Source organism: Saccopteryx bilineata, chromosome 5, assembly GCF_036850765.1.
Source record: "Saccopteryx bilineata isolate mSacBil1 chromosome 5, mSacBil1_pri_phased_curated, whole genome shotgun sequence".
Lineage (NCBI taxonomy): Eukaryota > Metazoa > Chordata > Mammalia > Chiroptera > Emballonuridae > Saccopteryx > Saccopteryx bilineata.
This window is the reverse complement of record NC_089494.1, coordinates 155,777,414-155,794,619: the sequence shown is the minus strand read 5'-3', so window position 1 is coordinate 155,794,619 and position 17,206 is coordinate 155,777,414. Positions and strand designations below refer to the sequence as shown.

General features: G+C 38.1%; 1 protein-coding gene across 1 annotated transcript in view; it reads left to right on the top strand.

Annotated features, from left to right (window-relative positions):
- Positions 1–7,153: 7,153 nt before the first annotated feature.
- Positions 7,154–17,206, top strand: part of MRC1 (mannose receptor C-type 1) — a 91,393-nt gene continuing 81,340 nt past the window's right edge. The window contains exon 1 of the mRNA XM_066279099.1: positions 7,154–7,470. Within this exon, the coding sequence (XP_066135196.1) occupies positions 7,410–7,470 (61 nt within the window). The 5' untranslated portion in view covers positions 7,154–7,409. The remainder of the gene's footprint in view (positions 7,471–17,206) is intronic.

Below are 17,206 nucleotides of genomic sequence, written 5' to 3'. Positions count from 1 at the left end.
CAAGATTAATATACAAAAGTGAATTTGTTTTCCTATACTCCAAAAATAAACAAGTGAAATTTGAAATAAAAACCCCAAAATGAAATACTTAAATATACATTTAACAAAATGTGTAAAGATCTATATAAAGAAAACCACAAAACTCAGATGAAAGACATCAAAGGATTACTCAATAAATGGAGAGACATTCCATGTTCATAGATAAGGAAACTAAATATGGTCAGGATTTCACAATTTGATCTACAGATTTAACGAAATTCTTATCAAAATCTGAGTGTTTGTCTGAACTTTGATAAACTGATTCTACAGTGTGTATGGAGAGACAAAAGATCTGGAATAGTTAACACAACATTGAAAGAGAAGGACAAGTTGGAGAATTGATACTATTTGACTTCAAGACTTATTATAAAGCCACAGGAATGGTATTATAAAGCTAACGACAGTATGGTATTGGCAAAAGAGTAGGCAAACAGGTCAATGAAACATAATAGAGAAACCAGAAATAGACCCATGTAAATATAGCAAATGATCTTCGATAAAGGAGCAAAATTAACAAAATGTACAAAAGATAATCTTTTAACAAATAGTATTGAAATTACTGGATATTTGTATCCAGCAAAATACATGAATCTATAGACAGATGATAAACCCTTCACAAAATTAAGTCAAGATGGATCTTAGATATAAGTGGAAAACACAAAACTCCTTAGAAGAAAACATAGGAGAAAACCTAGATAACCTTGGTAATGGTGATGTCTTTTTAGATATAATACAAAAGGCATGATTTATAAAAGAAGTAACTGATAAATGGACATCATTCAAATTAAAAACCTGCTTTGTGAAAGACAATAACAAAAGAATTAGAAGAAACTACAGACTGGGAGAAAATATTTGCAAAAGACATATTTGATACTGTATGCAAACACAAAAAACTCTTAAAACAACAATAAAAAGACAAGCAACCCAATTTAAAAATGGGCAAAAGATCTAAACAGAAAACCATCAAACAGAATACAAAAAGTTGCTCTATACATATGTGATGAGGAGAATGTAAATTAAAACAATGAGACATCATTACATACCAATTAGTATGGTCAAAACCAAAACACAGCCCTGGCCGGTTGGCTCAGCGGTAGAGCATTGGCCTGGCGTGCGGGGGACCCGGGTTCAATTCCCGGCCAGGGCACATAGGAGAAGCACCCATTTGCTTCTCCACCCCCACCCCCTCCTTCCTCTCTGTCTCTCTCTTCCCCTCTCGCAGCCAAGGCTCCATTGGAGCAAAGATGGCCCGGGCGCTGGGGATGGCTCCTTGGCCTCTGCCCCAGGCGCTAGAGTGGCTCTGGTCACGGCAGAGCGACGCCCCGGAGGGGCAGAGCATCGTCCCCTGGTGGGCAGAGCGTTGCCCCTGGTGGGCGTGCCAGGTGGATCCCGGTCGGGTGCATGCGGGAGTCTGTCTGACTGTCTCTCCCCGTTTCCAGCTTCAGAAAAATACAAAAAACAAACAAACAAACAAACAAAAAAAACCACACACACCACTAAATGCATGAGGAAGAACAGGAACTCTCATTCATTGCTGGTGGGAATGCAAAACTGCACAACTAATTTGGAAGACAGCTTGACAGTTTATTGTAAAACTAACATACTCTTAACCATGCCATCTAGCAATGAGACTCCACAGTATTTACCCAAAGGAGGTGGCAACTGAAGTGCATACAAAAACCTGAATGAACATGGATGTTTTTAGCAGATTTATTAATAATTGCCAAAACTTGGAAGCAAGCCAGATGTCCTTTAGTAGGTGAATGGATAAATAAACTGGTCATTTCGACGGTGGAATATTATTCAGAGCTAAAAAGAAATGAGCAATCAAGCTATGAAAGACATGGAGGAAACTTAACTACACATCATTAAATGAAAGAAGCCAATATGAAAAAGTTGCACATGATATGATTCAGACAATATGATCCTGTAAAAGGCAAAACTCTACAGATACAAATATCAGTGGTGGGGATGTGGCAGGGAGGGAAGAAGAGGCAGAGGACAGAGGATGCTGATAATGGGGGGGGGCTCTGCATATTTGGGGGCAAGGAGTATATGAAAACTTTCTGTGCCTTCTCAATTTATTGTAAATGTAAAACTGCTCTAAATATAAAGACTTTTTAAAAAGTAATATTGCCCTAACTATATCACAATATAATTTTATATGGTTTTTGAGGATAATATTTACTATAGCAATATTTGCTGTGAAACTTTACATTTATACGTACAAAAATCTTAATTTTCAGTATGTGCCTATTAAAAACCTCATATTCTTGTATCGAAATAGGAATATTAATGGATTTTTAAGAAATGCCTTTTTTTGTACAATGTATTTTTTAAAAATTTGTGGCTATATTTTTTTATTTTTATTGATTTTAGCGAGAGAGGAAGGGAGAGAGAAAGAGAGAGAGACAAGAACATTAATCTGATCCTGTATTGCTCTGTCTGGGGATCAAACCAGCAACCTCTAAGCTTCCATGCGATGTTCTAACCAACTGAGCTGTCTGGCCAGGGTTGTAGTTCTTGTTTTAAAAAAGAATATATTTTCAAGAATATTTAAGTGAATAAATGCTAAATTTACTCCCTAAATTGCTTAAAATTATAGGTAACATTACATATTTAGTGTAGTTTTGAAGAAGCAGCCTGACTTTTGTTGTGTCTTGATTTCTATGAAGCTTAGGTAATTTTCAGATCACAATATATACATATATATTTTATCCTAACCTTAAAGTTTTTTCAAATAGTAAATGGGTCAAATAACATTCTAATTAAATCATTTTATAAAGATAAATAAGTATGTTATAAAGATATATGCCATGCCAAAAGAAATATAGCACTGATTACAAAACCACAAAACTCACAGGCCCTTCAAATTGTCTTGATACAAATACAGGAGACTGCAATAGACCTAAATATATTATTTGAAGAGAATTATAATTAAAGACAAAGTTTAGATAAATAATCCAACACAAAGGTTTGCAGTTCCATAGAACTGCAAGTGCCTTATAGGTGTTTAGATATATTTTGGTAAGAATTGGAAAATGCAAAGAATTAGAACAAATTCCATCTTTTAAGTTTTTAAAATTTTATTTAGCTGCCTCCTTATATCTTCTTCCTTCTGAGTCAAAATGATCTTGACACCATTTGTGCAAATTTGCCCACTAAAAAATAGGCTTGAGCAAAACAAACTTCTGCATCCATCACCAGTTTACCAGTTTTAAAAGATTGAATTTGTTGTGGTAATTTGTTTGGAACTATTTCAGGGCAAAAGGTTTACTAAATTCATCTTACATGGAATTGAGTGGGTGTGAGGTGTACAACATTTGCGAAAGAGAATGTCTAAGAGGAAATGAAAGTTTAGTAAGTGCCTTGTAAATTTAAAAGATGAGGGTTTTCTTTATTTTATAGAAATACTTCTTTAGCTTGAAGAAAATACTAGATAAAAACAAACTTCCTCATCAATAACTAAGCAAAATCCAGAACTGAAACTTAGCAGAAGTGTATAAAGAGGATGGTAGGAGTTGGATTTTATTTTTATTATGGTAAAATATACATTGCATAAAACTTACCATTTTTACATGAACAATTCAGTGGCTTTAAGTATTTCAAAATGTATGAACTTCCACCACTATTCTTTTTCAGAACTTATTATCCCAAACAGAAATTTTGTACCCATTAAACAATAACATTATTCTTCCTTCCCCCACCAGATCCTGATAACTTCTATTCTTTCTGTCTCTATGAATTTGCCTATTCTACATACATCATATAAATGGAATCATAGACTATTTGTTCTTTTGTGTTTGAATTCTTTCACTTCACATAATATTTTCAAGGTTGTACATGTTATATAGCAGGTATCAGAATACCTTTCATAGCTACATAATATCCCAGTATACATATCCATCCACCCATCCATTCATATACTATACAAATTGTTTATCCATTCATTGGTTGATAGACACTTGGGTTGCTTCTATCTTCTGGCTACAATAAATAAATGCCACTATGAACATTGGTGTACAAATATCTGTTTGAGTCTCCTGTTTTCATTTCTACTGGGTATATACCTAGAAGGGGGGAATTGCTGGGTCATATGGCAGCTCTGTTTAACTTTCTGTGGATCTGCAGAACTGTCTTCCACTGTGGCTCTACCATTTTACATTCCCATCAGCAATGCACAAGGGCTTTTTTGTTGCTGTTGCGCTGTTGAGTTGACCTTCTTTATATATTAGGGATATTAATTCTTCATCAGATATATGATTTACAAATATTTTCTCTCATTCTGTGGATTGTCTTTTCATTCTCTTGATAGTGGCTCTTGATACACAGACTCTTAATTTGAATAAAGCTCAATTTATCTATTTTTTTTAGGGTTTTTTTTTTTGTATTTTTCTGAAGCTGGAAACGGGGAGAGACAGTCAGACAGACTCCCGCATGCACCTGACCGGGATCCACCCGGCACGCCCACCAGGGGGCAATGCTCTGCCCCTCCCGGGCGTTGCTCTGCCACGACAAGAGCCACTCTAGCGCCTGGGGCAGAGGCCAAGGAGCCATCCCCAGCACCAATGGAGCCTTGGCTGCGGGAGGGGAAGAGAGAGACAGAGAGGAAGGAGGGGGGGGTGTGGAGAAGCAAATGGGCGCTTCTCCTGTGTGTCCTGGCCGGGAATCGAACCCGGGTCCCCCGCACGCCAGGCTGACGCTCTACCACTGAGACAACCGGCCAGGGCCAAAACTGTGGTATTTTTAAATATAATTGTCAAACTTACGAGACAAGCATCAAGAGTGAGTCTTACATGGATTTAACAGAGGGAATCTGGTCATTTAAAAAAAATAAAACATCGGTCAGACTTAAATATAAATAAAACGGAAATAATGTAAGTTATTTATTCTTTCTCTGTGGACCGGTACCAAATGGCCCACAGACCGATACCAGTCCGTGGCCCGGGGGCTGGAGATCACTGATATAAAATAAAAAATTACCAAATGCTGTCTCATAAAGATATTTCCTGATGGTTTCTTCTAAAAGTTTTATCATTTTTAGGTCTTCCAGAACACACAACTCTGATATTTGGAGGACAAGGCCTTTATTGTCCCCCCTATTTCCAGCCAGCTGTACCAGAAACTCAGTCTGCCACCCTCACCGCCACCTGCCACAGCTGGGGAATGGAAGATGGCAGCTGCTACCACAGGGAGAGATTGAAAATCACCAACATGTACCGGCCTCCTCATCAAGCTCTCCACTGGATGCTCCAAGTTTCCTACCAGAGCCCAGAGTCCCAAATAGTTACTTCAGGCAGTTCCCATCAGGTCAATAGTTGTTTAGGTGGAATTAACTGGTTGCCACTCTTCTAGCCTGATAAATCTTTGTTTCAGTGAAGTCAAGTTTGCGAGTAAATTTGTTTTTGTTTTTGTTAGATAGTTGGCTTTCTTTTGTTTTGAAGTCATGGATTTTAACCCTGATTCTACTTGGCCCTGTGACACATTTGTGTAATACAAAAACAAAAACACCCTGAATGTGAGTGTAGAGAATTCAAATACATTTTTAGTTGCTTCTGAAATTGACATAAATCCAAGTTAAGCCAAAATTTTCGAATTTATAGAATGAATTTACCTTTAAAAGCTGTGAATGACTCATTTGAAATACTTTTTTTTTTCATGAGAAATCAGTGAAGCAATGTTTTAGAAAGAAATGTTGATGTTTTGTAACCAACATTTTTTGTCAGCTAAGCATAAGCTTAATAAAAAAGAAACAATTTATCTTGTGTTCTACATTTTCACTGTCTTTTCCCTTCTGTCAGAATAATCTTAAATTTAGAATGTTAAAAACAAAAACAAACCAGTGAGAGGATGATAACACATTTATTAGGAAGAAAAGTTTATAATTTTATCACAAAGATAGTGAATCTTGGAGCTTTCTGCTTGAAGATAAACTATCCAGTAAAATTTTAAAAAATACATTTCTAGCAGCTTCTTTTTGAATTGCTAACATTCTCCATTGTTCCAATTGTGGGTTACCTATCTAATTACTAATATCTTATTCCAAATATTCTTAATTCATGTTTTACTTCCGAAAAATAACAAAATAGATGTTTAGGGGTCAATACTGTGCTTAATGATAGATTTGTTATCTTTTGTTACTTTTTAAAATTTTTTTTAAAGAAAATATTTCATCTGTCTTTTTTGATTCAATGAGAATCACTATGACTATGAGTGAGGCTGGGCAGCAAAACTTTATTGTACATCTTTTTTTTGTTTTGTTTTGTTTTTAAATTTTTTATTGACTTTATTAGAGTGACATTGGTTATTAAACTTATACAGGTTTAAACTGCACAAATATTCAAAATCAAATCTACATCATTTGTATATTGCGTTGTATGTTCACCATCTTAAGCCAAATCTCCCTCCATCACCATCTATTCCCCCTCTACCCTCTTTCACTAATTCTGAATTTTATCATTCAGGAACAATCATTTCTAGCATTTTCAACTGTTAGAGTATTCATTCCTGAAGTACATAATGAGCATTTATAATACTAAATGACACTGGTAAGGGCTTATATTGTACATCTCTTGTTGATGTTTTCTCTGGCTTCCTCCAGAACTTACAAAAGAAAGACTTCTAGATCTTTCTTTCTCTTGGCCTTACAGTAATTCCCTTAGGTCTTAGCCTTTGCTACACTAGTCTGCTAGTGAAAGTAACAAAACTCATGTGAACAGTTTCTTTTGAAGCTTTCTAAGAAAAAAAGATACTATAAGCACTGAATACAGAGACTGATGGTGATTGAGTTCAACAGTTAAGATGTTCCTACCATAAATTGTCCTTTTTAGCAACTGCCATTTCTGTCCTTGTGGAGTGGGAGCTGTCTGCTCAGGGACCCTAGATTCAGCTGCTTCCTGGAGCTGCCTCAGCATTCCTGCCCAGGTAATGGCCTCCAGCTTGCTCCCCACACAGCCCCATCTGAGAAGGATGTGAGGTCCCAAACTGTTTCACTTCTGCCCTCCCAGCAGGCCAACCCTGCTCCTCCTCTCTCAGCATCGCCCTCTCCCCTCCCCCCTTCCTTACCCTTCTTCCACATGCGTCCCCTTCTCCCCTCTCTCTGTGTCTGCTCTTTTCAGAAGTTAGCTTACCAAGCAAAGTTGTAACTTTGAATTCCTGTTTTTCCAACCGCCCTCATGTGACAGGATATCTCCTTATTGGATTCCCTAATTTCAGAAGCCCTTTAAAAGCCAGAGCTTCCTCTACCCTTCTTTTCAGCAGGGCTGCTCTGAGAACTGAGTAGGGGAAGGGGGCAGCCAGCGCCCTCCTGGTTTTGGATCTTTTCTACCCCTTCCTCTCCATCCCTGGAAGCAAAGGATAAACTCTGGGCCATGCGGCTGTCCCTGCTCCTGGTTTTCCTGTCTCTCATTCCACTTGCCATGCAGCTGTTGGGTAAGTCAGCCATGGGGTAGAAGCTTTCTGATTTGGGGCCTGGGGTCTCTGGCACACCTTCTTTTTGGGGGGTCAGTGTATATAGATTCCTTTTAATATCTGTGGTGAGGAGGAAAGAAAACTCCTCTGTCCCACCAGCTCTTGGGAGGACACTTGCTGCCTCTACCTGAACAACAGGCCTGAAGGCTGCGCTGGGGGGAGGGGGGGCACTGCTTCTTCAGTCAGGGGGGCCCTGAGCCCCAAGGAACCCGTGTCTTCCTGACACCTGTCATCTCCCATTGTTCCTTCCCTGCTTATTCTCTGAGGGAGTTCTCCTATGGTTTGTGCATTCTCATTTTCATTTCACAGTATTTCTAGCTAACCCCCAACATATATATCCTTGTGATTTCCACAATTTGTCTTTTTTTCCCTGTGAACCATTTTAATCATTCATAGTCTTTATTGCTAGAAAGTTCATCCTTACCTGTAGTCTAAGTTGTTCAAACTGATTCTTTTTATTTCATTTTTCTCTTTTTTTTTTGTTTCTTTTTTTGAGACTGGAGAATACTCATGAAGAACAGATTCAGAGCTTTTCAGGTCCTCAAAGACATCATTGCGTCTCTTTGCTGTTTATCTAGACTAGTCATTTTTAACCTTTTTCATCTCATGGCACACATAAACTAATTACTAAAATACTGTGGCACCCTGAAAATACTTTTTTTTGCAAATCTGACAAATAATTAGGTATAATTTTGATTAATCACACCAAATGGCTATTGTTGTGTTGGCTGTTGTAATGTTTTTTTCTTTGACAATTAAGGGAAAAGAAGTCAGTGCCCTTGTCTAAATAGTCAGGTGTTGCATGTTTTAAAAATATTTGCAGCACACCAGTTTAAAATCGCTTAACCTGCTTAAACTTCAGAATAAAGAGTGCCTGGGAGAATTTTTATTCCCAGTTCCCTCTCTCCCTCTCTTTTCTGATTATAAAGAATCTTTATTAAAGAATGCATAGTCTTGTGATTCAAAATCAAATATTTTAAAAGAATTATATTCCTAAAAATTGATATGAAAGTGTTTTATTTAAAATTGTCACAATAAAAAGTAAACAGACATTTAGTAGATATTTGTCTCATTTTAGAAAACAAAGGCTTTAAGGATTAAAGATAACTTTCCAGACTCATTGCCTGGATGTGCCATTTCCCCCTGTAATTTATGATAACTTTCTGTTATTTTATCAGTTCATGCTATTTAGTTATTAAAAAAAATGTTAGAAAGCTCCCAGCTCTTTTGAGTTACGGGATGCCAACTTTGAATATTTGGTTCCCCATCCCTCCTCATTTCTCCCAGATCCCCAAACACGGCCACCGTGCCAATGGCCCTCCACGAACGGCTGAAATGGTGAGGGCAGGGCTGCGGGGACCCGGGTGAGACCGAAGCTCCCATATAATCGGGAAGTTTTTCAGGGAGAGAGTGTTGGATCGCGGAAAATCGTAATGAGCATGAAGTACCGATTATAGAAACGCAAGCGAAGGCAGTATGGGTTACATCCTGCTACGAAGATACTTCACTTCTTTGTGCTTCGGTTTCTCTATAAAATGGGGAGCTTAGTATTACCTGCCCCACCCGTGGTTGCGATGCTTCAATGAGTAAATGTTTAGAAGATAGTACAGACCATGGTATTGCCTTCATCAATGTTAACTATTTAAAGCAGTGAATTGTTTTCCATAGTAGTAATTAATTGTCCAACGAAAGCAATATATTAAATGTTTAAGGAGACTTTTCTCAGGAAACAATGCTAAGGAAAGATCCTGGAGCCTGAGGAGCAATTTCACCTTAGTCTTGGCTACAGAGCTCCTTACCAAGTCAACGGAAGTGGTGCTGCGTGGAGCGGGTGGGAAGGCAGCAGCTTGGGCTTAGACATCGCCGCTGCGTCGGTCGTGAAAGTCTGTTCTGTGCAAGAGGATTTTCTTCATGACCCCATAGGTTAAGACTAAAAGCAGAGCAAATCTTGTAAGGGTGTGTTGTCTCAGATAGAATAGTTTGCTTAGGAGAAAGTTCCCTGTCATTAAAGATCTTCAAATAGAAGCTGGGTGACTAGTTCAAGGGTTGTGTCAGCTTAGCACAACAGAAACATAATAGGCCACATTATGTTGCCACATTAGAAAAAGAAAAAAAGAGGTGACACTGGTTTTTATGAATGTATTTTATCTAATCCAATATATCCAAAATATTTTTAGTGAATATTAAAAATTAAAATTTCAAAACCCAGCCTGACCTGTGGTGGCACAGTGGATAAAGCGTTGACCTGGAAATGCTGAGGTCGCCGGTTCAAAACCCTGGGCTTGCCTGGTCAAGGCACATATGGGAGTTGATGCTTCCAGCTCCTCCCCCCTGTCTCTCTCTCTCTCTCTCTCTCTCTCTCTCTCTCTTCTCTCTAAAGTGAATAAATAAAATAAAAATTAAAAAAATTTCAAAACCCAGAGTGCATTCTATATTTAGAGAGCATCTCAATTAAGATTGGTCTTCTATCAAGTGTGTTGTAGACCAGGGCTATGGGTACCAGGATGGGCAGCACAAATACAGCTCCTAATTTTCTTTAAACTAACTGTTAATGCTTTGTGGAAAAAAAGCGTTTCTCAGTTTGCTTAAGAATTTTTCCCTCCTTCAGAGAGCAGGATACCTTAGTCTGGTGAATGTCTTCCTCTTGATAGGTACAAATATGGGAGAAACAGGGAGGGGCCGCAGATTTGTTTAGAGAATAAAAACAGACAGACAAACAAACAAACAGCCTAAGCAGGCAGTGGTGCAGTGGATAGAGCATCAGACTGGAATGCAGAGGACCCAGGTTTGAAACCCTGAGGTCACTGGTCCGAGCGCAGGCTCACCAGTTCGAGCATGGGGTCGCTGGCTTGAGAGGGGGATCATAGCCATGAGCCCATTGGTCACTGGCTTGAGCAAGGGGTCACTTGCTCTTCTGTAGCCTCCTAGTCAAGACACATATGAGAAAGCAATCAGTGAACAATTAAGATGCCTCAACAAAGAATTGATGCTTCTCATCTCTCTCCCTTCCTGTCTGTCCCTATCTGTTACTCTCTCTGTCTCTGTCACAAAACAAAACAAAAACGTGGGTAAGGGGGCCCCTTCCAGTATCTTTTTTATTTTTTGAGCCTATAATTCTTATTTTATGGGTTTTTTTCTGTCCTTTTTTGGGGGCGGGGCTTAAGTGGTATATGATCAGACGTGTCTGAATAAAAGCAGAGTACCTGCTTAGAAAGATGTGTGAATCCTCAGAATCCCCTGCCCTGGCTCTAGATGTATTGAGAAGATCCATGAAAAGATCTCCCTTCTTCCTCGAAATTTATTTCTTTTCCACCCAGAACCCTTCCTGTCCCCTCCCTGAGAGCTTCCTACCTCATCAGCACCACGAGCGTCCATGTCACAGCCAGGAGGCCAAGTTTAACACAGGGAGCCACTCTCCCTTCCGAATCTTCTTCTTGCCCTGCTATATCTTTAGCGGGAAGAACTGCATTCATACCTCAGAGGGGACAGTCTAAGTAGAGATACAGTGAGAGTTGTTTATACACAGGGACTGGCCACAGCAGAGAAGTTTAGCTTGAAATGGGATGGTTCGGCTCACTGTCAAGGTTGTGTTGATAAACTGAACAGTTGGATCTCAGAAGGAAAATAAAAGCACTGATTTGTGGCATTTACTGATTTCCATAGTATAACACTCCCAACAAGGTTGATTTCAAACTACCAGTGTGATGCCCCTGGGGGCAGAGATGCCACAACATGTTCTCACTAGCCAGTGAGAGTGGAAAGAAACATTTTTTAAAAATCTTTGTATCGGCCCATGTTGCACTCAGCCTTCTTGGTTTATGGGTAGAAAAACTGAGGTCCTGGCTGGTTAAGTAATCTTTCCAGGGTATCACAACTAGTTAGTGGAACAACCTTTTTAGTGCTCAGAATTCCTAACTTCCAACGGGAAGTTCTATTAAAAAGAAGCAATGCATATTTGCTGAATGAATAATTGATTGTTTTAATATTAATCTAGGATTACTTCAAAGAACAGTTCCCCACTACCATTCCCTTACTAGTTTTCACAAGCTTTTTCTTATAATATTCCAATTTTTCTTTATTTGCAGTTGTTGAGCAAAACCAAGTTCTTGTTTTTCTTTTTGGATTGCTCTTAGATTTGTCTATTTTTCTTGTTATTGTTGCAAACTACATTTGATTTTTTAAAAATTTATTTAAGACTTTATTCATTTTAGAGAGGGGAGAGAGAGAGAGAGAGAGAGAGAGAGAAGGGGAGAGGAGCAGGAAGCATCAACTCCCATATGTGCCTTGACTGGGCAAGCCCAGGGTTTCAAACTGGTGACCTCAGCATTCCAGGTTGATGCTTTATTCACTGCGCCACCACGGGTCAGGCTACATCTGATTTTTCTATAGTCAGAGATGGGAGATCTGTGTATGGAGAGATATTGCAGATATAAGTAAAAATACAATTTCATGACATTTCAATGTCTTCTAAGGGTATTGGATGTAATTTCTAAGTAGGAAGAGTCATCACAGGTTAAATGTGAATTTTAATGAAAAGTGCTCAATCTTAGTTAAAGACAAGGGAGCTAGGGATCGTAGGTATCCTTCAATGCTTGCAACCTATAACCTTGCCTCTGAGACAGTACCTTGAGTGACTAAGGGAGAACTAGGTCACAGAGGCCACAAGAAGAGTTGAATCAAGGAACGTGTAGCTTCTGAAGTAGTGCATATCAGAGAGGAAGTAAAACTGATGTCAAAATGAGAACGGTAATGATTTCTTATCTCTTGGCTACCATCAAGCACTGGTAGATGAAAAAATCTTATGATTAGGTTGGCCCTTGGGAGAAAATAGTGAAAATTAGGTGGAATAAAAGTGAGAGTAGGAGGAGATAAGAGGACAAGGGCCCTTTCAAAAAGGATTAAAAGTGACATTAAAAGAAGAAAGAATTTGAAGACAAAGTCTTCCAATTAGAAACCAAATAAAAATCACAGAGCACTTTCAGAACCTTAATCGCATTAATTGATCACTTTCAAATCCTTAATTGGATCCTTACAACAGCCCCTTGAAAGATGGGTAGGTGTTACTAGCCACCTTTTAGTACGTCTTCTGTCACCTTCTATCTGGTTAAGAAATTGGCAGTTTCTTACTTGCGGCTTCTATTTTTCTCCTTGAGGTCACATCCATATTAATTCATATTTGTATCTCCCCAAATTGCCAATTGCAGTGACTTAAAATAGTAGGTTCTCTGAATATTTGATGAATGAATGAAGGACTGAAGTGAAAAATAAAATAATTGTGTTTTACCTTTAATCTTTTGTTCATTGTTGCAAGACTTAGCACTGTGGTCCTAGCCTTCCCTGCCCCCAGCACTTGGCACAGTGGATTTTGTTTTTGTTGTTGTTTTTTTGCACACACACACACATTATCTGCATGGTAAATATTTGTTTTTCACTTAATTTCAGTTCTTTAGGGACACATATGTAGATTTTACATTTATTGACAGGCTCATAGATTTCTTAGCTTGGGTTACTTAAGATGCTGACCTCTGACAGTGATTTGAATGAAGTAGTTTCTTTGGAAGGCCATCCCAGGAAATCGTGGAAGAGGAGGGGGTCATGGTACCTAGCACATACTTATTGAAAACTGGATGTGAGATTAGTTAAGATAGAGTTAAGTTGGAAGGAAGATCTCTTTAATTCTGTAAATAAATTTTGGATGGGTACTAAACAAAAGAGGAAACATACATTCGAGTCCATACACAAGATTGCAGATAAATCACTCTAGCTACCCAACTGTTATTTGCTGAGTTTCTTTGCAGTGTTTCTTTGATAACATAATTAGTCTAAACAAAAAAGGTAGACTAGGCCTGACCTGTGGTGGCGCAGTGGATAAAGCGTCAACCTGGAAACGCTGAGATTGCCGGTTCAAAACCCTGGGCTTGCCTGGTCAAGGCACATATGGGAGTTGATGCTTCTTGCTCTTCCCCCTTCTCTCTCTCTCCCCCTCTCTATAATGAATAAATAAAATCTTAAAAAAAAAAAAGGTAGAGTATTTATACATGTTGCTATGAAACATGAGTGTGGTTCATAAGTGGCAAAAATACCAAAGGCTGCTTTTTGGTCAAGGCCTTGAATCACTTTAAAAGGAAGAAGCATGACATTTTAAATCAGAGACACTGCACAGAAACAATGATAAAAGCAAAACTACGTGTTGACTAGTTGGGGAGAAGAATGATGTATGAATGTAAGACCATAAAATGATAATTTTACATTTCCTTGTATTGTCTGGCAAAGGCAATATCAAACCTGCACTGCTTCCTAGTGTCAAAGATAAATAAAGGAAACAAGAAGAGATAAGTTTATATTGAAAAAGAAGCTTTTCATTTCCAAGTAGTTCTTTCATAAGCGTAAACAGTTATAAATTGCTCTTCGGTACATATAAACTTCCAGGGGGAAAGTAATATTCAGTAGACCTATTATCAGTAATGAATTATTAAAGAAAATAATGTATCTAGGTTGCTAGGGAAGATGCTTCAGATTTAATAAATATTCTTCCATTTATTTGACTGTTATTTGCTGAGAGATTATTATGCTACAAAGAAAGAGACTGCAGCATTGAGCCAGAAAGACAGTCTTTCTACTCATGGAATTTATACTCCAGGAGGAAGACACAGACAAAACATAAGTAAATAAAAATTTTAAAGAAGAATTTTTAAAAGATGATTATGAATATTGTTTAGAGAATAAAATTAAAATGAGAATAGTCAGCTTGTGAAGGAATAACATTAGCTGGGTCCTTAATGAGCCTCACATGAAGAGGAAACTTGAAATATAAAACTTCTAAAGTGAAAATGAGCTCGAGGTGTGAAGAGGCTGTGGCTGGAGCTGGTGGGGAGAGCAAGACAAGGCGAGGCTGGGACAGAGGGGTCGCCTGGTAATTTCTTCCTGTGTACAGGAATATACTCTTTTTAAAAAATTTTAAGAAAAGGTTTTAGAGAGAGAGGAAAGAGAGAGAGAGAGAGAGAGAGACATCAATTCGTTGTGCCACTCATTTCATGTCGTCATTGGTTGATTTGTGTATGTGCCCTGACGAGGTATTGAACCTGCAATATCGGCAGGTTCCAATGACGCTCAAACCAAGTGGGCTATCTGGCCAGGGCCAGTAGCATACTTCTGAAGGGTTTAAATCATTGGGGTAATGCTGACTGGATAGCTCAGTTGGTTAGAGTGTCATCCTCATACACCAAAGTTATGGGTTTGATCCCGGGTCAGGGCACATACAAAATCAACCAATGAATGCATATAAATGGGTGGAGTAGCAAGTTGATGTTTCTCACTCTCTCTCTCTCTCTCTCTCTCTCTTCCTCTCTCTAAAACCAATAAAAATAAATAAATTATTGGAGCAATGTAGTTAAAAATTAAATCTCCTCCCAACCTAGAAAACTCCTCCACAAAGGTAGAAGAAAAAGAAAACAAATTTATTCTTAGATATTCACATCATAATCTTCTAAAGAGATTGAATAAACTGAAAGTTAAGTATAGCTAGTGAGAGACACTTATTACATTAGTTTGTTTTGTCAGTTGTTTTATTGTTTGGAATCAATTGACAAGTTAGATTAGTCTTGTCCAGGAAACTGGGAGATCAGGCATTATCTTCTTTGATGATTCCATTTCAAAGAAAGGAAGAACAGAGCAAGACCATGGTGGGTTGGTCTAGGGTTGTGGCAATGGAGATGGTGAGTAAAGGATAGATTAGGGTATATAGTTCTCCAGAGAAATAGAAATAGAATGTGTGTGTGTGTATCTATATGTCTTCCTTCCTTCCTTCCTTCCTTCCTTCCTTCCTTCCTTCCTTCCTTCCTTCCTTCCTTCCTTTCATTCAAGAAATAATTATTTTAAGAAATTGGCTTATGCAATCATGGAGGCTGCCAAGTCCAAAATCTACAGGGGTAGACTGGCATGCTGGAAACTCAAGAAAGAGTTGATATTTCAGTTCAAGTCCAAAAGCAATCCAGAGGTAGAATTTCCTTTTCTTCAGGGACCTCAGTCCGTTTTCCCTGAAGATCTTAACTGGATGAGACCCCACCCACAGTATGGAAGATAATCTACTTTACTCAAAGTCTATTGATTTAAATGTTAATCTTATCTTTAAAAAAATTTACAGCAACATCTAGACTGGAATTTGACCAAATACGTGTGTACTGTGACCTAGCCACATTGACATGAAAAATTAACAGTATATTTTGGGGTAGAGCCAGTAGAGTCTGCTCCAGAATGATCCTAAAGTTTTGGCTTATAGGAGAATGATGGTACCATTAATGAAAAAGAGAAGACTGAATGTTTGTACATCAAATAGCATCATATTTAGAACAAAATTAAGATGAAATTACAGATGAAAACTAAGTACGTGAAATAGAAGTCAAATAAGTATAAAAACCTCTGAAAGAGGAACACTATTTGTGCATAAAGACTTTCAAGCACCTTTCCTTAATGATTGATTACTAGCTAGCTGGTTGACTGAATTTGGGCAGTTAGTAAGTGTTGGGTACTTGACAATACAATCAAATGTTTGATGCATAGAAGATATATTTATTATTGATGATGAGATATTACTAAGTAAATTCTCTGAAAAGTGGAAGGTAAGACCAGGTAGTGTTTTCGTATGTGGATAGCAAACACAGATTTAATGTAAAGGTAGTATAGTTGAGTTTTAGATGTATATGACAAAGTTTTCAGAATTTATTACCTTTTTAGATTAGAGAAGCTTAGATTTACATTTGTGTGTGGTAAATTATCATAGTAATTTAAAAAAACTTTTTATTTTCTGGTTTCCCATGTTTTATTGTGAACAAAACAGTGTATTACTAAAATTTTAATTTTATTGCCAGTGCAGTACTCATTTTCTTATGCTAAGATAGCAATCATCGACCAATGTGCTGCAAGAATTTTTTTTATTAAGTGAAAAGTAGGAGGCAGACCGACAGACTCCTACATGTGCCCCAACTGGGATCCACCCAAGCAAGCCCCCTATGGGGTGATGCTCTGCCCATCTGGGGCCACAACTCCATTGTTCGAGCAACTGAGCTATTTTTAGCACCTGAGGCAAGTTTATGGAACCATCTTCAGTGCACGGGGCCAACTTGCTTGAACCATTCGAGCCATGGCTGCAAGAGGAGAAGAGGGGGGTGGGAAGGGATGGAGAAGCAGATGGTCACTTCTTCTGACTGTGTGCCCTGACTGGGAATCAAACCTGGGACTTCCACATGCCAGGCCAACACTTTACCGCTGAGCCAACCGGCCTAGTACCTGCAAGAATTTTTAAAACATGCAATATCTGATGATTTAGTCAGGGGTACTGACCTCTTTTCCTTAGATTGTCAAGTAAAAAAATGACAACAATCAACACAATAGCTATTTGATGTGAATATGTTGTCTTGAACCATAGATATATAGGTTATATAATAGAGTTGAATCTTATTGATCACGTTGCATAATAAGATTGAGTCTGATTGGTTAGTTCTTGGTACCAGAAATCCTTATATAGGCACCTGATTTTTCAAAAAGTCACTTTGGAGCAAAAAAGATAGGTAATCACTATTATTTTTACTTGTTTGTTTGTCTGTTTTTGTAAATCAATCAAAATTATACCTTTTTTTTTTTTTTTTTTTTTTTTAGTTTGTATGTTCCATGAGATGAAAAGGATGAAAACCACTTTGCT